Here is a 20,889-nt window from a genome sequence, read left to right on the forward strand (position 1 = left end):
GGATTAACAGATTAGAAATGACAAATACCCACCATTTGCTTCGACGTGGATGGAACTAGAGGGTATTATGCTGAGTGAAGTAAGTCAATCGGAGAAAGACAAACATTATATGGTCTCATTCATTTGGGGAATATAAATAATAGTGAAAGGGAATAGAGGGGAAGGGAGAAGAGATGGGTAGGAAATATTAGAAAGGGAGACAGAACATGGAAGACTCCTAACTCTGGGAAACGAACTAGGGGTGGTGGAAGGGGAGGAGGGTGGGGGGTGGGGGTGACTGGGTGGCGGGCACTGAGGGGGGCACTTGACGGGATGAGCACTGGATGTTATTCTGTATGTTAGCAAATTGAACACCAATAAAAAATAAATTTATTATTAAAAAAATAGAAGGATTAACAGGTAATTTCACACTTTAAGATCTTAATTGGTTTTATAATCGGCTGGAAGTGATTAAAGTGTTATCTGTTATTCCTACTAAAAGGACTACCAGTAACCACCCAAAAATGCCATACATTCCAGACCCTCTAACTGATTATATATCATTAAAGATAAGCAAGTACTTGTTTCCTAACAAGCCAGCACTGTGGCTCATCGACTGAGCTATGCAGTGGGAAGCCAAGGCAAAGCATATCCAACGTGGGAGAGTGCAGGGAAGCTTACACCAGGTAGGTCTTCTCCAGGGAAGGGCAGGGGGTTCAGTGGGCACAGTGTGTACAAGTGTAAGGAGGAGGCCTCCAGGAGTCAGACACAGATTGAGTGAAAGTTCTGAGCCAACACAGTGAGTTTAGCACCAGGACAAGTGGGGGAACCAGGCTTTTTCTGCTTCCACGTGACCCACATGACACAGAGATCCGTGTCACAGGATCTCCCCTGGAGTATTCTTACAAAAAGAGAAAATTCAAGCCTAAATGACACAACAAGGAAGCATTGATATTCAGGATTGGGACATTTTATAGGGTACCTGATCTGTCTTCTCCACAAATCTATGCATTATGAAAAATAAATAGTAGCAGAGACTACTCTAGATTAAAGTGAATTTAGGAGACATCATTATCAGAGACCCAAGTATGGGCTTTATATCTTGATTCAAAGAAATTAATTTTAAATAGGGGAAATACTAATATTAAGATGGGCCATTCATTATATTCATAGTAAGGAATTACTGCCAACTTTGTTGGATACGATGCTGGTATGGTTGGTTATGAAAGAAAATGTCCTTTAGAGGATGCATAGGGAAGTAACTAGGAATGAAATGTTATAATGTCTGGAATTTGCCTCAAAATGTGTCAGCAGAGAGAAGAAAGAAAGGAAAAAGGGGAGGATGGCAGATAAAGGAAATGTAGCAGACTATTAATAACTGTTAGGGCTTCATCTGTATATGGAGGGTTATTTTACTTTTCTCTCTACTTTTGCGTATGCCTGAAAATGTTCATAATTTAGACTTAAAGTAGGTAAATATATTCTTAGAATTTGACTTCCAAAAAATGATTATCTGTCATTTTTCCTAAGCAAGATTTAAGAGCTAATTTGGTCACATTCCCTATTAGGATACAAGGAGTTCTTAGGGACATAAGTAATAACTAGATCCAGACCTTCTCATACACCCCTGGAGGAGAAAACAAATTGATGAAACTTCTTTGGAGGGCAACTTGGCAATACTACTACTGATAGGACAAATACCCTTACACACCATTCTAACCTCTAGGCATCAAGCTATGGACACTGAAGATGCCTGCTCTGAGATTTAAACATTCCAGGATCTTCACTACAGTACTCTTTATAATAACAAAGTACTAGAAGTAATCTAATAGTCTCTTAATAGGGAACACTGTTAAAGAAATTATAACCATTCTGAAAATGGAATATTTAAGCAGCCCTTAAAAGTAATGTAGTAGATCTACGTTACTGATAAAAGAAGTGTCTCCAAGATACGTAAAGTTTAAAATAAAAAATAGATGCAGAAAACTGTGAACCCATTTGGAATTGTTGTTTTGTTTTATTTTTAAATAGGGCTACAAGAAATGGATAACAGTATATACTATGTATAGGATTGGCAGGAGAGGAGATGTTTACATTTTATATGTTTGAATGTGTATTATATGCTTGCATTATTTTCTATTATAAAAGGAAAAACCGTCAACTGAGAAAATCATCTTAAGACTGTAATTAGGATGGTGATTTTACTGGAGGAAATTAATATACATAGAGGTTTTTTTTTTTAAAGATTGATTGATTGATTGATTGATTTATGATAGACATAGAGAGAGGCAGAGACACAAGAGGAGGGAGAAGCAGGCTCCATGCCGGGAGCCTGACGCGGGACTTGATCCCGGGACTCCAGGATCACACCCTGGGCCAAAGGCAGGCGCCAAACTGCTGAGCCACCCAGGGATCCCCAGTATACATAGAGTTTTTGAAAATTTTAAATTAACTACTGTTTTAAGGTGATGAGAATAAATATTACTTCTATAGTATTGGTAAATAATGCAAAATTATGAGAGATTCTGCTGGAAAGTACCCATTGGGCTCTTCAAATTATATAAACATGAAATTTTACCTTTTTAACTACAAGGGGTAGCTGAGAGTATGTTGGAGAAATACTACATTTCTACTATCATGGAACCAAAATTGGCTTTAAATATGTATTAACCTTCTTAGCTAAAACTAAGACTTAGATACCAGCTGTGTCTACTGTTACAAGTACTGTTTACATTTATCATCTCATTGAGTACTCATCGCACCCCTTCAGAGTGGGTGGTACCAATCCTAACTTTCAGATGAAGAAACTCAACTGGGAACATGAATCAGCCTGCTCAAAGTCACACAAGTAAATAGTCAAGAACCCAAGACAATTCACTTGTCTTATTCTGCTACCCTGTCCTCTTTATTTGGGCAAAAACCAAATAGAAAATAGGAGAAAGTCATCTGGCCTTTGATCCTTGCCCTATTTATTTCTTGTTTTCTGTAAAAGGCTGTGCTTTCCTAACTTTGTCATATGTCCTAGGAGCAAGTACTTAACAGAAGACATAACGGGGATTCAGGATTATGAATTGTTTGTTAGCTGAATTTTCTTGGCTGTTAACGGTAAAACAGAGAATCAAAGCCACCTGACTTTTTTTTTTTTTCCAGATATTGTGGATGCTTTATCAGATCCAAAGAAATTTCTTTCCATTACAGAAAAGAGAGCAGACCAAATGAGAGCTATGGGCATTGAAACTGTAAGTAGCAATGGTTGACTAAAGAGACCCATGTTGGGGAAGCTCAGTGGTCAGTGATTACAAGAGCAAGACAAAGTAACAAATGGATATAGCAAACTTGAAGAGTGTTTTTGAAATTGAATTTATCAATTTATTTTTTTTAATTTATCAATTTAACAAAATAGTTTCAAGTGTCTGTAAAAGTATAGCATGTTTAATAAATGAAATGGAAATCCTAGTGCTTTCAGGAATGTTTAAGATACAGGATGCTTTTGTGATACACTAAAATACTAGCTAACCCAATTCAGTGAATTAGTGAAATTGAGATTTATGTTTCTTTGTTGTTTACCAGTCTTGCATCCAGCCTTCTCCCATTTTCGTGCATACTTGTTTGTTCTTTGTTTTTAAAGCACCCTGTACCATATCCTTCATGTAAAAGAGTTGCATCTTTTTTCCTTGGCTTTATCTTTTGCCTCAGCCTGAGAAAACCATGTAATCTTTTCTCCTGCCAGGCAATGATGCATTAAGAGACTTGTAGGGGAGATATTGAGTGGTTCAAACTGGATTCAGTAAAACAGAGAAAGTGCAAGACAGTTGAATGTGAGGTGGTTTTCATATAGGTTAATATAAACATTTCTGCTCCAGAGTGACATAGCAGATGTGCCCAGCGATACTTCTAAGAATGACAAAAAAGGAAAAGCCAACACTGCCAAAGCAAATGTGACCCCACAGAGCAGCTCCGAGCTCAGACCAACCACCACAGCAGCCATGGGGTCTGGTGTGGAAGCCAAGAAAGGTAAAGGGGAGCTGATTGGGCTCCTTATCTGTTCTGCAATTTTAGACTCTTTTTGAAGAGCCTTTTATAAAGTTATTTAAAATTGCTAATTCAGTCAATTTTCACTGCCCTGCAAGATTCAATAACAACATGTTTTCTTATAGACTGGACAAACTGCTGAATTTCTCTGAGTGTTTAACAGGGAGTCAACATTTTTGTCATCTGCTAGATCCCCTGCTAGGTTCCCTTGGGGCACTGGGTACAATATCCATGGTTTTAGAAAATGTTTAAATTCAGTCTCCTTAATGAAAAGAACTTCCACACAGTAACTTTTGCCAAGTCTTCTGGATACCATCCAGTCTTCTGGATATCCCCACAGTCTTCTGGATACCACTATAGGCACTAATCTGAACAGGCAGTGGGCTCATGAACCAACAGTATCATCATTGTTCATATATTTCTAGATTCCCTTCTTGACAAATTGTCTGCATGAGCAGACATTTAGCATCCATGATTCTTTGTAAATTTATCAGATGGATATTTGAAGGCCAATTCTATATGGTTACCTAAGGATGAAACAAGGTATCCTACGAGGTGTCACCACGAAAAATTATGTGTTCCATGTGCTAATATTCAGCTGGTGTGCAGGGGCAGAACTATATTGCTTATTTAAAGTTGACTTCCATGCTTACTGGCCAGGCATTCATCCTGATTGAATGGTGCCCATCCCACACTGGCAATTAAACATTTTGAATATCCTCCTCGATTATGAATCATTTACCAAATTCACTCTTCTTACTTTGATAAGAATTTGTCTTTTTTTCTAATGGTTTTCTACTCAGTATGTATATTTCCCATTTATATGTGAATTCAGTGCCCTTGGTGTTAGTGAATCAAGTTGTTTGTACACTTAAGTACACACAGTGCTGCAGTTTAAGGTAAGAAATGACAGGCTTTTCTAAACCAAGGCAGCATAGTAATTTAGTAGGATACTAAGTGTGCATGCAGCTTTGTGAAACAAATTAGAAAATGAGACTGCACAGAAGTAGCCCAAATTGTACTTTGCCTGCAGCTGTTTGTCTCTTCCTCCCTGGAGACATGAGCAAGCTCATGATACAAGGCTTTGGGTATTCCATTCCAGCACTGGTCATTAGTCACATTAGCCATTCAAACAAATATAGACAGTAGAAAATGGGAGAGTTTTTGTGTAAAGTTCTTGTTCTGTTCAAACCATCATGCCCGCTAGTACATAAAGACATTAGTAATTACCATGAGTTAAGTGGCCTGAAAAACTTCAGTGTGACCAGCTTACAGAAGACAAAAGTTATCCTAGTTCTAGAAAGGAACATGTTTGGATTGAGAAAGGCTTCACCTTTGGTTCCAAATATTGCATTGGAGGAAGCCAAGTCCAGTATCAAGAGACACCCTGAGAAAGAGAGTCTACATGCTATTTCCTTTGGCCTTTTATTTAGGAAAATTGGAAGCCTACTCTAAGTGACAGTACCAGGTTCTATGAGAACTGCCTTCACCCCTTCAAGGATCTCATGTGGCTAGAAGGGTAATGTAGGACAGGCTTTGCACAATAGCCAGGCCAGGCAGTGGTCAATGAGAGCTGACCCTAAGAACAAGAGGGGGGAGGGCATGTCTTCCAGCAAGTGTCCCACAGAAGCCTTATAGATGAGATCCCTATTGAGCTGAGCCTTGAAACATAGGTCTGACTTGAATAGGAAGTAATAAAATGGATTCTTCCCATGGATATTGAATCACCCTGTTGGATGCTTGGGAATGCCTACATGGGAAAACCATGACTGGATGCTGTCGTCCATGAGAAGATGAATGTACAATTTAGAGGGACACATGTGTAGGTAACCAGGCTCAAGAGAATCTGGTCTAAGTGAGGGGCCTGTTCTTTTGCATCGTAGCTTTAAGGATCATGGCAGGGAAGTGCAAGAGGGAAGTTTGTAGGTGTTCTTACCACTCCTATCTATGAACTGGGGAGTCGGAGGTCAAGGGAGTCAGAAAATAAACTACTCCGGTGGCCTTTGTGGGAAGACGTGTCATTTGAGAAGGCAAGCTTCCTTCTAGAGAACTGTCTTAATTTGGGTCATACCAAAGCCGACCCTGAGACAAGGTTTCAAATAAAAGTAGTTTATTTGGGGAGTACGATGGATACAGGTAGGGGCTTGGGGAAGGAGCACAAGGAAGAGAAGGTGGCCAGTGATCAGAGTGTTTCCAAGTTCCATCCAGGCACCTGGAGCTCAGTGCTCCTGGGAACATCCTGAGGGCTGGTGTTGGACACACAACTCAGAGGCAGGAGAACATCTACTTCAACTAAGCCTTTTGGAGAGCTCCTGTAGGAGGGATAAATTCCCCTGTGATTCTAGATTGACAGAAGGGTGGTAAAGCATGTTTTAGAGGGAGAGGCCTTAGGTAATTTCCTCAGGGAAGGAAATGCAGGTGCTGGCAGGTGGAGGTCAGAGTGGGCTGATGTAGAGAAAGCTAGGTGAATGGGTATAGCAAATGCTGCCCATATCCGTGGAGGTAAGAAAGTTCTAAATGGTTTCTCTTAGACATGCAGCCCAACAGCAATAACTGCACCAATGCTGCTTGATTATCTTTTTAAACTGAGGAATAAGGAATTAAGAAAACTAAACATGGGGTACCTGAGTGGCTGTCTGCCTTCAGCTGAGGTCATGATCCTGGAGTCCTGGTATCAAGCCCTGCATCAGGCTCCCAGCTCAGCGATGAGTTTGCTTCTCCCTCTGCCCCTCGCCCCACTCATGCTCGCTCTCACTCTCTTCCTCTCTCTCTCTCTCTCTCTCTCTCTCTCAGATCTTTAATTTTCTTTACTTTTTTTCAATCTCCAACTTAGTCTCCAAATTATGACTTCAGAGCAAACAAGTTATTTTTGAGCTCTTGTTGATAAGAACAGAAACTTTACATAGTGAAACTTCATTTAGCCAAAGTCTTTGGAGCCCAATATGCAGTACTTAATTAAGCCTACTTCCACATGTGGCTTTGTAAATTTCAACTTTAAAATGAGCACTTGAACTCTGCAGGTGCACTGGCTACCTTTCAGGTGCCAAGAGGCACACATAGCTAGTAACTATCCATTGGACCCCTCCCATTATAGACCGTTGCCACTGTTGATGAAAGTTCTATCAGACACACTTCTGTAGGCTCAACAGAGGGAACTGAGCATGTACCAATTCCTCTTCTGCAGAGTGTGGGTGTTTCCTAGTTGAATCATTTCTAAGAACTAAAATTTTTTACAAATTATTCTATCTTTCTCAAAAAATGCAAAACAAAAGTTGATGTTTTCGTGGGTTCTTGTTGGTCAAGATGTACTTTAACCAAGACCAAAAAAGAAGTCTTCTGGGACTGGGTTAACTCTTAACATTTGCTAGCTCTCTGGAGGACCTTGCATGCATCCCAGTTCTCTGTTCATTTTACAGACAAGGGTTCATATCTCTACCCTACAGTGCCTCTCACTGGCTACAGTGAAGCAGGGAGTTGGCTTGTGACATCAGACTTGAGAGATCAAGCCTATGTTCCCTGGGCGCCCTATCATGAATGTTATGATCACATAGTGTTTATGTTTTCTCTTAGTCACGACTCCTTTTCCCACCTTCCCACCCTCACACTGGCTGTGCACCTCTTCTTAAAATGAACAAAACTGAAAAACAAAAGCCTGGGAGTCAATGGCTATCTTTCTTGACTATCTCATACCTAGCTTTGAGGATTCTAATGGAAATCTATTATAGTACAGAGCACGCCTTCATTGTTTTTTTATTCTTTTTATTTATTTATTTATTTTTGTCTAAGATGAAAATCTGTGGTCAAACAGAAAGTGTTTGGGGATTCTTCTACAACTCTGGTTGCCATGACGACACCTGGCCTAGCATCAGTCCAGTAGCAGGATAATTTAGTATGTTACTCTGGGTCCCCATGACAGTATCCTGTTATACAGTGGTTTGATTTCAGGATTTCCTGTATGTTGAAGGCATGGCTGTGCCCAATAGCATATTGCTTAAAAATTAAATTTGGTAAAAGAAACTGAGGAAAGATAATGTGGGTTGTTTTCTTTCTTTCTTTTTTTTTTTTTTTTTTTTGGTTCCTTGATGACGATGAGGAGGGAGGTAGTTGACTGATATGATATACCCTGAAACACAAAGATGAAAGTACTGTTAATAGATGCTGTGGTGCCTGGTCAGATCTCCTTTTTGGGTTGACACCTCCTGCCCCAGCTGCTGTGTGTATTTGGCTGATTGCAAACAATAGCTGGAACTTTCTTGGAGGATTGTCCTCAGACTGTGGACAGTTCCATTGCCCTGGAAATGCCTAGAAGGTTTTGTACAACCTATGAAGCCTTTGGGTGACTGTTATGAGGTTACAAAAGTCCAGTCTCCTCACCTCAAGGTAGAGCAACTTTGGATGGCCATTTATGCTAAAAAGCTCCTGCAGGATCAGGCTCAGGTTGGATTTCAGCTAGAAAAGCACCCTGCCTTCTTCCTCTGCTCTCTTCTGCCTCTCTCACTCCCTTGGGGGTTTCTCCTGAGAGCCTTCCCTCAGTGAGTCTTGTGCACACAGAACCCCACCTCAGGCTCTGCTCGTAAGGAACCGAAGACAATAAGCACACCAATTAAGTGTCTGGTTAATTGCTTTGTAGTAAGAAATTAGGATGCTTATATCCATAGCATTACATATAAAGTGCTTCAAAGTCTTTAGATGAGATTTCAAAATGGTGAATTTTGTATTATCAGTTATTCTCTCTAATTTTTAATACACACAGTGATTTAATTTTTTTTAAGGTATCGAACTTATCCCTCAAGTGAGGATAGAAGATTTAAAGCAGATGAAGGTAAAATTGCTCAATCATTTTGCAAGCACTCTTGTATTACACATATTGGTGAAACCAACATATTTTTGTTTCTCACCAGATGTATTCATTGTGGCTACAAAAAATTGATTTGGGACCCTCTTTGTTTCTTACACAGGCTTACCTGAAGCACTTAAAGAAGCAACAGAAGGAGCTAAATTCTTTAAAGAAGAAACATGCGAAGGTACAGTTGATTGAATGTGTGTACATATGTGTGTGTGTCATTTTTTTTGCTTATTTGTTTTCTACTTTTAGCTCTCTGATGAAAACCTCAAGCTATTATTCTGTATAACGGACCAGTGGATTCTTCATAGGCAAAAACATGCCTTAGAAACTGACAGCAGGGGATCCCTGGGTGGCACAGCGGTTTGGTGCCTGCCTTTGGCCCAGGGTGCAATCCTGGAGACCTGGGATCAAATCCCACGTCGGGCTCCCGCTGCATGGAGCCTGCTTCTCCCTCTGCTTATGACTCTGCCTCTCTGTGTGTGTGTGTGTGTGTGACTATCATAAAAAAATAATTAATTAATTAATTAATTAATTAATTTAAAAAAAAGAAAAAAGAGAAACTGACAGCAGCCAACTGGATAATAGTACCTTCATTTTAACTGATTGGAAATGAAATTTAAAACCAGAATCCATTTGGGATGGGCTGTCACTGATTTGTAATCTGCATTTCCAACAGTTATTCCAAAAGCTTCAAATGGGTAAAAAGCTTCATCTATTTAAAATTACTTAATAATTGGACTTTATCTAAAATAGTGGGCCATAGCCAGACTCCTTAAGACCAACTCATAGCCTCAGTTAGCCTAGAGACATCTAGATCCCCTGGGATCCTGTGCATGGAGGGAGGTACTAGCCAGCTCTGAACTTCTCACCCACAGCTCCTGGAGAGAATGCTCTTCTCACTTTCCTCGTTATGTAAACTCTGCTCAGTGGCCTACTTCTGAAATAGAGTTATTTTTCCCTATCGCCCATAAGAAGAGGTTTTTTTTGACAGTGATTGTGAGAAATTCTAAGAGCTGGTTGTGAATTCAAGAGAACAGCAGCAGCTGGCCTCGGGAGTTCTCATGTGGGTTGAAGACTTCACCACACTCAGACATCATCCTGTTACCCATCACTCCCCATGGAGAAAGGAGGAGAACATAATACCTCTTTCCTTCCCAAGATGGATCACAACAACCACTGGGGCCGGAAGGGTAATGGGTGTGTTCATCCGTTAAGGGCAACGGAAAGCAAGAGAAACTTAATTTCTCAAAGGACTTCTGAGTTCCTTTAAATTAGTCTTGCATTCCACGTCTTTGTACTCTGACTCAGACCTCAATCTAAGGCATGTCCTGCAGAGCCAGAGTTGAGTGATGTATCTCTGAGTCACTCCAGATATTCACATGCAAAGCTCATGACCTCGATTTAACAGTTTGTGCTCCTTTGAGAAATTCGGCCTCATCTTAGCCTAGTAATATTCCCTGTATTATTGAACTGATAGCTTAGTGGACTTGCTGATCCTAGAGGTCACTCCATAGACTATTTGCTCCTAAATTTCATGAATAAGTCCATCTAATGGAATTCTTTTTCGTTGCCCTTAGGGGATACTTGACACAGATTTTTAGAAGTGTGACACTGTTGGGAGACAGAGCTGCTTAAAGTAGTGCTTTCAATTGTGTTGGTCATTGGTAGCAACCTAGAATATCGAAAGACACTAACTTACCTGACTTTGATTATCAGGGATGGACTTGGTCCCCCATGGCAAGACATCATCCCCCAGATCTTCCTTCCATCTAACTTGGATCTCTGTTACTGAGGCAGGCATTTCTGTGGCCTGTGGGCTCCTTGGAAACTTCCAGCTTTTGACCCCACCCTCTTTAAATGCTTCCTTGAGGCACAAAGAGGGAGCATATACTCTGACCAACTATGAAAATAACAATAGCAGCAGCTAGAATGTTTGCATGCTCAGTATTTTCCAGATGCTATGCTCAGCACTTTACATTTCTTGTCTCATTTACTACTTCACCCGAGAAGGCAAGTTCTATTTAAGTCTCCATTTTGCATGTGAAATTAAGAAATTAAAAATTAGGGAGGTTAAGCAGTTGAACTACTGTCTCTACCTTGGAAAGCAGCCATGCCAGAATTTGAACCCAAACCCATCTGTGTCTAGCACCCATACTGTTACTGCATTATTCTGTGAAGGATGTCAGATGCTTTGGTAAGTAAACAAGTTCCCCCCGTTGCCTCAAATGCAGTGTTAGCACATGGGATGTTCATAACATCCTCTAGTTGGGATGATGTCAGTACACTGGTTACCCGCACAGCTACTCAAGAAAGGTGCCCCTCAATTCTTTCGAACTTGACCTACATACGTACTACAGAGCAGAGTCACAGAGTCCTCTATTGTCTTCCTTGTCTGAACCTTTGAGTCCAAGCTGAGTCAGGTTGGCAAACAGACCCAGCTGCCTGATCAGAAAAGTGATAAAGGCAGTGTAGACATCCACTTGGGCCACTGTAGCAAACTGGCATAGCCCAGGTGGCTTAAACAACAGACACTTATTTCTCAGAGTCAGGAGGCTGTGTGTCCCAAAGTCAAAGTGCAGCAGATTCAGTACATGGTGACAGCCCCTTACTGGATTTCAAAGGACCTCCTTGCTATGTCCTCACGTGGTAGAGAGAGCTATCATTTCTCTCATGTCTCTTCTAATAAGGGCACTAATCCCATCTGTGAGGGCTCTACCCTCATGACCTACTCCCCTCACAGAGGCCCCACCTCCAAATTCCATTACAGGGGGAATGAGGGCTTCCACATACAAATTTGGAGAAGGGACAGAAACAGACCATTAATAGGTGGAAAATTATTTTTCTGTGACACAGTTTAGAGCTGACCTTGGTAGATCTTCCCCTCTGCCTCAGACATCACTGCACTCTCATTTCATCATGCTTGTTGGCAGGGACACCTTCATGTTGTTTAATAACCAGTAAACCCCAGATGGCTGAGAGAACCTATGTTGCATTCATTTGTAAAACACAAGCGAGTTTCTTGGAGCCCCATGTTACGGGAGCACCAGTACCCACAAGGAGATTTTAAATCTCCCTAAATCCAACTATCTGAATTTGTGTGGACTTTCACAACAGCTTTAGGGTGTGTTTTTTGGAGGAAGTGTTCAAAATTCCTTAGGTCAAGCAGCAAAGAAAATTGCCACAGTAAAATGTGCCAAGCTTGCCTGTTACTTTTCAGAAGTATTTCTGAGCAGGGCAGTGCATTTCACTGCTTGTTTTTCATACCTTCATGCACTGCAGAAGTTCACGTTACCAGTGTGTGATTATGAGCTTACGAATGAATCACTTCTCCCACATTAAATACACAGGGGACCCACTTTATTCAGATTACTTTGGCAGTATAATTTATGAATTCTGAATTCTATAGTGTTTTTTTCCTGTTTCTCTTTTTTCTAGATTCAATTAATTAGTATATAGTGTACTATTAGTTTCAGAAGTAGAGTTCAGTGATTCCATCAGTTGCACACAACATCCAGTGCTCATTACATGAAGTGCCCTCCTTAATGCCCATCACCCAGTTACCTCATCCCCCACCTATCTCCCCTCCAGTATCCCTCAGTTTGTTTCCTAGAATTAAGAATCTCCTAGATTCGTCTCCCTCTGTTTTTGTCTTATTTTATTTTTCCCTCCCTTCCCCTATGATCCCCTGTTTTGTTTAGTAAATTCCACATATGAGTGAAATCATATGATAATTATCTTTCTCTGATTGACTTATCTCACTTAGCATAATACCCTCTAGTTCCATCCACATCATTGCACATATAAGGTTTCATTTTTGATGTCTGATTAATACTCCATTGTGTGTGTGTGTGTGTGTATATATATATATATATATATATATATATATATATATACCACATCTTCTTTATCCATTCATCTCTCAATGAACATCTGGACTCTTTCCATGGTTTGGCTATTGTGGGCATTGCTGCTATGGACATTGGGGTGCAGGTGCCCCCTGGGATCGCTATGTTTGTATCCTTTGGGTAAATACCTAGTAGTGCAATTACTGGGTCATAGGGTAGCTCTATAGTGGTTTTATGTAAATCTACCAATAAGGCTAATATTTATTGAGTGACAGTTTTGTGTTGCACATTTTGGGGGAAAGAGTGACAGAGGGAGAGAGAGAATCTTGAGCAGGCTCCAAGCCCAGAGCAGAGCCTGATTTGGGCTTGATCCCACAACCCTGAGCTCATGACCTGATCTGAAATCAAGAGCTGGTTGCTTAACCGACTGAGCCACCCAGGTGCCCATGTGTTACACATTTTATGTACATTCTCAACTCTTCACAATATCCCTGAAGCTTAAGTACACTGTCCACATTCTAGAAATGTATGAAATGAAATTCAGAGAGATGAGTCCCTATACTAGAGTGATATAACTAGTTAATGCTGGTAACGAGCCTCATTTGCTTAGGTCTAACACACACCTTTTACAATTCACCACATTATCACCATGTATTAAAAATGCAGGGGATCCCTGGGTGGCGCAGCGGTTTGGCGCCTGCCTTTGGCCCAGGGCGCGATCCTGGAGACCCGGGATCGAATCCCACATCGGGCTCCCGGTGCATGGAGCCTGCTTCTCCCTCTGCCTGTGTCTCTGCCTCTCTCTCTCTCTCTCTCTCTCTCTCTCTCTCTCTCTCTCGATCATAAATAAATAAAAATTAAAAAAATAAAAAAATAAAAAAATAAAAATGCATTTCATCTATTTTAATTGTCCAAGGTTTCACAAATAATTTCCAATAATTAGAGCTTCCTATCTATAAACTTTCTGTAACTTTTCAGTCTATAATATCTCCCTAATATTTTCCATGGTCTCATCTGAACTACCTCCTAAGATGAAGGATTTAGATGAATGTTTACTTGCCTAATATATACTGAGGCCTACTCTGCACACACACTTATCTTTAAAACTTTTGAAAAAGGAAAAACCATTGAAGGAGTGGGGAGGGATGTGTATTTCTTAACATTGGACACACTTCCTGCCTCATGTCCATTTGAACTTGTTTATCCTAACATTGATTTTTCTGTAAATACTTGTAAAATGGTAAAACTAGCTAATATATATTTAAGTTTATTTAAGTGCTTAGGTATTCTTGTAACAATTATGTAAAAGAGCACTATAATTATATTGTGTCAGTTAGGAGTTCCGGATAGCCCTACTTTTCTGAATAACAAACTACCCTCAAATGTAGTGACTTAAAATAGCAGCCATTTATTAGCTCATGATTTTGTGGGTTGGCAGTTTGGGCCAGGTTAGTTAGGCTCAGTGGTTCAGCTGGGCTCCTGCATCTGCTGTCATGGCCAGGTTGAGGCCTGGTGGCACTGGCTCACTTAGAAAGAGCTCTGCTGAGCCATTTCTCACTGCTCTTTGTGGCCTCTTATCTACAAACAGGCTAGTTATTCACTTGGTAGGGGTTTCAAGAGACCAAGCAGAAGCATACAAAGTTTGTTGAGGTCTTAGCTTAGAATGGCACATAATCACTTCCGCTCATTTTCCTGGTAAAGCAACTCATAAGGATGATCCAGATTTAAGGGCTGAGGACTCTACTTCCTAACAAGAGGAGCCACAAAGTCACATTACGATGTAGGGGGATAGAGAGAGTGGCCAAAGAATTGTGGCCATTTTTGCAAACCATTGACCATTTGTCAGATGAGATAATTTATACTTTAAAAGAATACAGCTTGACTAAATCACCTAGGTTTTAAACGGTGGAGTCAGGTGAATCAAAATTCTAACTCCAGAACTCAAGCATTTTTTTTTTAGTATATTTGATACACAATGTTAAATTTTAACATAGTTTAACCAATGTTAAATTGGTTCCAGATGTGCAACATAGGGATTTGACAAGTTTACACACTGGGCTGTGCTCACAAGTATAGCTGCATCTGTCACCATGTGATGCTGTTAAAATACCATTGACTATATTCCTTATGTTATTCTTTTGATTCCTGTGACATTTTCATTCCATAACTGGAAGCCTATATCTCCCACTCCCCTTCACCCATTTTGCCCAACTCCTGTCCCCTCTGACAGCCATCAGTCTATATTTATAGCTCTGATTCTGCTTTTTGTTTATTCATTTGTTTTGGGTTTTTTAGGTCCTGCATATGAGTGAAATCATATGGTATTTGTCTTATTTCACTTAGCATAATATTCTCCAGGTCCATCCATGTTGTTGCAAATGGCATGATCTCATCCTTCTTTATGGCTGCATAATATCCCATTTTATGTAAGTGTGTGTGTGTGTCTGTCTGTCTGTCTGTCCTTGTCTATATCCATTTACCTATCAATGGACACTTACGTTGCTTCCACATCTTGGCTATTGTAACTACAGAGGACCATATATCTTTTAGAATTAGTGTTTTCTTTGGGTAAATACCCAGTAGTGAAATTCACATTCTTAACACTCTACTGTGTTACCTCTGAGTTTTCCCACATCAGGGTTTCTTTCTCATATTTTCTTGGTGATCTTAGTAAAAGGTTTTTAAAAGCAATCATGATTCCATCAGGGCACAAATATTTTGGCTTCCTTTGGGACTGTTTTTTCAAAATATGATCCTTGGACCAGGAGCTGGAGGCTTGGCAAAAAATGCATATTCTTACATCTGCGACTTAGTTATAATCTCAAAGAAGAGGTCTGGGAAATAAATTTAAGTGAACTCCTTTCCTGCATACATTTCAAGAATTGTTGCTTTAGGAATATTATTTGGTATTCTCTAATGTCTCTTGCCTTAGTGCAAGCCCCTCTAATTGCCTGCAAGCTATATAGATCTTTAAAAAACAGATTTTGACCTGCTGTCACGCAATAATGAGAATAAATACCCCCCAGCCTTTCTGTGAAACAACACCTACAACACCTTTTTAACAATTTTGAAGCCACCTAAGATAGGGCTAAGATTTGCCACCCTAAGGCCTTGGGTTATAAAGTAACCTACTGAGGAGGGAACATGGCCCAGGCTGTACCCTCCCAACAACAGCATCCATGGCATCAACCTTGGCAGTTGGCAACCAAGAGCAGAGAGTCATATTTAGTCCATATTAAGACTACAGGGCACTCCCAACTCTCACATATCAGGTAAATAGTGCCACTTCTGAGACCTATAGGGAAGCAGAGAATCCAAGAGCTAAATCCCAGTGGCTTAAGACACAAATGTATTGTGCAAAAGAAATCTTATTTTCAAACTTGAAGGTTAGCTATAGTATGGAGGAGAAGTTGTGGTGTATGAGGATCTGCCATCTGCAAGAGAGACATAGAAATAGGTGTGTGAGCTACTTTTAGGATACTAAGCAGAAAAGTCAGGAGTAATGACCATTTGAGCCCAAAATGAGATTAGGATACTAGTTAACATGCCTAGGTTTTGGCTTTTGGCAATGATCAATGGCTGTTGCTTTTGACCCTGTGAGTACAGCTGGCAATTAGACTTCTATGCATCTCTCCTTTTCTAGAACCACTTCTTCAATTTGAATAGAAACTAGGGGAATAGTTTTCAAGTGTCCATTAGATGAGACATAGCAAAAGCAGAACTAAGCAAGAGTAATCTTCCCTAATGCATGACTCACCAAGACCAGACTAGGATTCTTTATTCTTTCAGTAAGAAATGGGCATACTTTTAGGTTGTCTGATGTGGTCAAATCCTTAGAGCAAATAAAACCCAAAGTTAAGTAAGTATCCCCAATAAAATATTAGAAGAATAATTACAACTTAAGTGTCTATAGGGGACCAAACAAGACATAAATGATGGAAGTTGGACAGATACAGAAAGCAGAAGGGCATTCATTCCCATTCAAAAGGCAAATCAGACTTAGTTCCCCACAATTGGTGCCTTGAGAGTCCGTGGGCCAGCTTCATTCTCAAAAGAGGACTCATAAAATCTTGCATGAACTTCCAGATCTTTAAATATTAGTCCCTAATTCAGTCTTCTTTCAAAACACCATGTAGAGGGGGGAGAAATCTTAAATTCATAGGCTAAATGCATCCCTGGGGCAACCAGTTTGCAGCATCACCATCAGATGAGTCAAATTCAATGCCTGAGAAACTGACTAACATTTGGCATTTCAGTAAAGCTACTAATGGAAAATTTGTTCTTTGCTATATAAGCAATTTAGCTGATAACATCAAGGCTGCTGTTAAACTCATCAATTATAATTAATGGTAAGACCTCAATGCCAGACCCACAACTCTGTTAGGAAGAAACACAGCAACCACCCACAGAGGCAGCTTACTGGTGACCTCAGAGTTACATGCTGAGCAAACATGACTTGCTCCAATTATTCAGCCGTATCTGTGGTACAGTCATTCACGCCCACTGTCCCATCAGTCACAAGAATGAATTGCAGCAGCAATTTCTCCAAAAGAATCTTAATTTACTCTTACCTCCAATAAGAGACCTATAAATTCTGCTAAAAGCTGTACATGTATTTTCCCCCAAAATATACCAACTAAGATTGACTTTTCAGTCCACACATCCAATTTGGGTACTCTTGACCTTAATGAATTTAAAAAAAAAAAAATGTGTGCCTCTTCCATAATGTCTCACGGTTGAATTAAGGGCCAAAGAATAAAACCAATGATAATCTTTTTCTGAGTTAAAATGGACTGAAAGATCATTTTCTGGTTTTACACTTCAGGAAGTTGAGGCTTCACCACCATCAAATAAGTAGGAGCCCATGCCTTTGTGAAGGGAAAAGTGAGTCTGGAAACCAGATTTTCCCAAAATACTTCAGTGACCACTTCTTACCACACAGGAATAGTTTTAAGCACGTAGAGAAACACAAAGAATTTTTTTTTAAGACCAGCTTTCTTATTATTTGTATTAACAGCAATCATTTTGATTCAATGTGCTTCTAATTTCCCATATGATTCCTGCATATACTAGGTAACTTTACAGCTCATAACCAACCCATGAGGGCAGCCTGGGTGGCTCAGCAGTTTAGCGCCGCCTTCAGCCCATGCTGTAATCCTGGAGACCCGGGATCCAGTCCCACGTTCTGGCTCCCTCCATGGAGCCTGCTTCTCCCTCTGCCTGTGTCTCTGCCTCTCTCTCTGTCTCTCATGAATAAATAAATAAAATCTTAAAAAAAATAACCAACCCATGAGTTAGATTGGGCAAATGGATCTTGATCAGTTTTCTAAGAAAGAAAGTGAGGGCTGCAAAGATTTATATAAGCTTCACAAGGCCATTTGGCTAATTATTGACTGAGCTCAGACCAGAATCCAAATCCTCCTGCTATTCCCTTGATGTTTTTTCATGTGTATAACAAATATTTATTTATTGAGTGCAAGTTTTATGCCATGTAGTGGTGAATAGACTTGCCCTGCCTTTGTAGAGCATGTCTTACCTACTGGAATCCATCATGAATGCCTTTCTGGCAAAAACAGCTTCATTCCTCATTTCTAATCGGGTTAATAAGATTCATCAGAATATTTCTATAAGAAATAGTCTGTCAACGTACTTCCGAGTCTGAAAGCCTCACCTTTTCTTGTGCTGCACTAGGATATTTAAAGAACAATCTTCTCCACCCTTCCTTAAAAACTAGAGAGAAACAGGAAAGTAGAGATTTTACACAGGAAGATTCTAATATGTTTGGATCTGCACTTGCATAGAGCCCTTTATTTATTTGCCCAGGAAAATTAACACATGTGCTGGGTAGGCACGATGTCTTTAAATCTTAAAAGGAAGACTATTAGTAAAGCATTTTAGTAGCCTTGTTTATGTCTACAACATACAAGAGTGATTAAATCCATTCAAATAAGGATACATTAACATGTTGACTCCTGAGGCAGTTGATTCAGTGTAGAGCAAAGGTTTATTAATTTAATCATTCTACTTGCTCTGCCTTATTCCAAGTCACTTTCTGTATATTATCCTGGATATTGAATAATATGAACATGTTACTATATTTTGAATAAGGTGTAGCAGGCATTTGAAATATGATTAATATCATGTTAACTTTTAGTCCTAACAACCTGGTGAACTAGGTGTCACTATCCCAGTTAAAAAGATGAACAGATTGGGAGGCTAGGTGAGTTGCCCCAGAATTTGAGACTGAAGAGCCCATGTCCTTAACCCAATACCACATTGCAAAAGCTCTGGCTGAAATGTGTTTATAATACAAAGTGCATGTATATTGGGAATGTGGCTAGATTAATGAGGTGTTCCTGCCACAAATTAAATAAGATACTGTTACATATGACTCCCTGACCCCCAAGTCCACAGCAAGGTAGCATCACCTTTGACCACCCTATTGTCCCCATTGTCAGTTCCTGTTCTGAGAATCTCCCCACCAGCACCATCCTTCTCCACGATGTCTCCCAAAGGCATTTATCCAACTGAACAAGAATCTGGATACATGTGCACCAACATTTTTCTGAAAAATACATATATAAACAAATTATATAGATCAAGCCCTATGTTAATCAACTAACAGCCCTGGGACATTAAGGAAATCTTGGTAAAATTAAATATACCTTCCTCATTTATATTTTATGAAATCTTTTAAATATGTTCATAAACTAGGTTTCCTTAAAAAAAAAAAAGTTTTCCTAGGGTAGGCTAGACTTTAAGTTACTCACTTTAAAAAATAAGGAAAAGGAAATACAGTCTGAAAAAAATCCATCCCTTCCCATCTTCAACACCATCCCATTCCTCTAGTTTCTCAAGACTAAGACTAGGATATAGCAGCAAGTGTATTCCTGATTGTATGGATTTGCCCTGGCAATCTTCCACATTGGCCAGGTAAGAAGCTAAAGAAATCTGACTTCAGAGAAGTTACTGGCTGTGATCAAATTATCAGAAGGAAATAATGTTTATAGAAAAATACTTATTTTCAAAGTGTTGCAGCCCCAATTTCCTAATTATGTGAAGCAGAAGGGGAAATATTTTAAACATCTATAAAGCTGAACGCCACAGCTCCTGGACACTGTGTCATCCTCATGAATGCACCTAGATGAGGAGGCCAGTGAAAATACCATGTGATGTGGATTTGAAGTCAGCTGACAGTGACAACCCCACTGGCAGTTCTCACTGTTTAATGGTGGTATTTAACACCTTCCCAAAATGCCCTGGGTGTTTAGAAGCAATGTCACATGTGAATAGTTACACTTAGCATGTGGAAGAGAGAAAATACGTATTGGGTATTTGAGAACCAATGTGTGGAAGAGGCTGTGGACTAATTATGTGTCTCAAACAGAACAAAGATGGTTGGGTAAAAGTTCTGTGGAAAACATGTATGTATAGAAGAGAGGACTTTGGGATGATTGGCGTTGCCCAGTAGTGGGCAGAGATGCCTTTTGGGTGGGTGTGTTCTTTAGGCTGAGGCTAGACACTCCATTGTTAGGGTGTCCCTCATACAAGAAACTCCTGTGTTGGGTGGGAGATTGGAAATACTTCCACTTCTCAGTAGCGGTTACTCCTAGATTTCTAAACCCAAGATTCTGGGAAAGCTGGTGAAAACCGTTCCAGCCCAACATAGGTTAAGTTTATTAGCCACACTGGAAGAACTCAACATGTAACTGCAGATTCTTCTTATTCAGGAACACAGCACCATGCAGAAGTTGCACTGCACACAAGTTGACAAAATTGTGGCACAGTATGACAAAGAGAAGTCGACACATGAGAAAATCCTAGAGAAGGCGATGAAGAAGAAGGGGTAATGGCTCTTTATTTCCTTCTGGAAGCTGTCTGCCTTTTTATATTTTGTCTTTCCCCACAGTTCAGTTGACTGCTTAGGCCAAGGAAGAACTTAGTCTTGACTGTGTTTTCATCATTAAAAAGTTTTCTTGGAAATAAGCAACTCATTCAACTGAAGGCAGGGAATGAAATGGAAAAGAGATTTATTCCAGTTCGACAGCCATTGGTTGGTGACACCATAACTATGTCTCACATGTGTTTTTCATTCAGGTATCTTTAAGGTGAATGAGGAGAAAAGGAAGGACAAGCTAAAGTTGGGAAATTTTGAAATTACATAAATCCTTTTGCATAGCCAGATAA

General features: G+C 39.9%; 1 protein-coding gene across 4 annotated transcripts in view; it reads left to right on the forward strand.

The window, feature by feature from the left end:
• Positions 1 to 20,889, forward strand: part of PLCB4 (phospholipase C beta 4) — a 420,180-nt gene that overhangs the window by 380,784 nt on the left and 18,507 nt on the right. For all 4 annotated transcript variants that reach the window (XM_055306664.1, XM_055306687.1, XM_055306672.1 and 1 more), the window contains exons 28-32: positions 3,130 to 3,218; positions 3,843 to 3,993; positions 8,784 to 8,833; positions 8,970 to 9,035; positions 20,433 to 20,548. In XM_055306664.1, coding sequence (XP_055162639.1) covers positions 3,130 to 3,218; positions 3,843 to 3,993; positions 8,784 to 8,833; positions 8,970 to 9,035; positions 20,433 to 20,548 — 472 coding nt within the window. The remainder of the gene's footprint in view (positions 1 to 3,129; positions 3,219 to 3,842; positions 3,994 to 8,783; positions 8,834 to 8,969; positions 9,036 to 20,432; positions 20,549 to 20,889) is intronic.

This window comes from Nyctereutes procyonoides, unplaced genomic scaffold, assembly GCF_905146905.1.
Source record: "Nyctereutes procyonoides isolate TBG_1078 unplaced genomic scaffold, NYPRO_anot_genome, whole genome shotgun sequence".
Classification (NCBI taxonomy): Eukaryota; Metazoa; Chordata; class Mammalia; order Carnivora; family Canidae; genus Nyctereutes; species Nyctereutes procyonoides.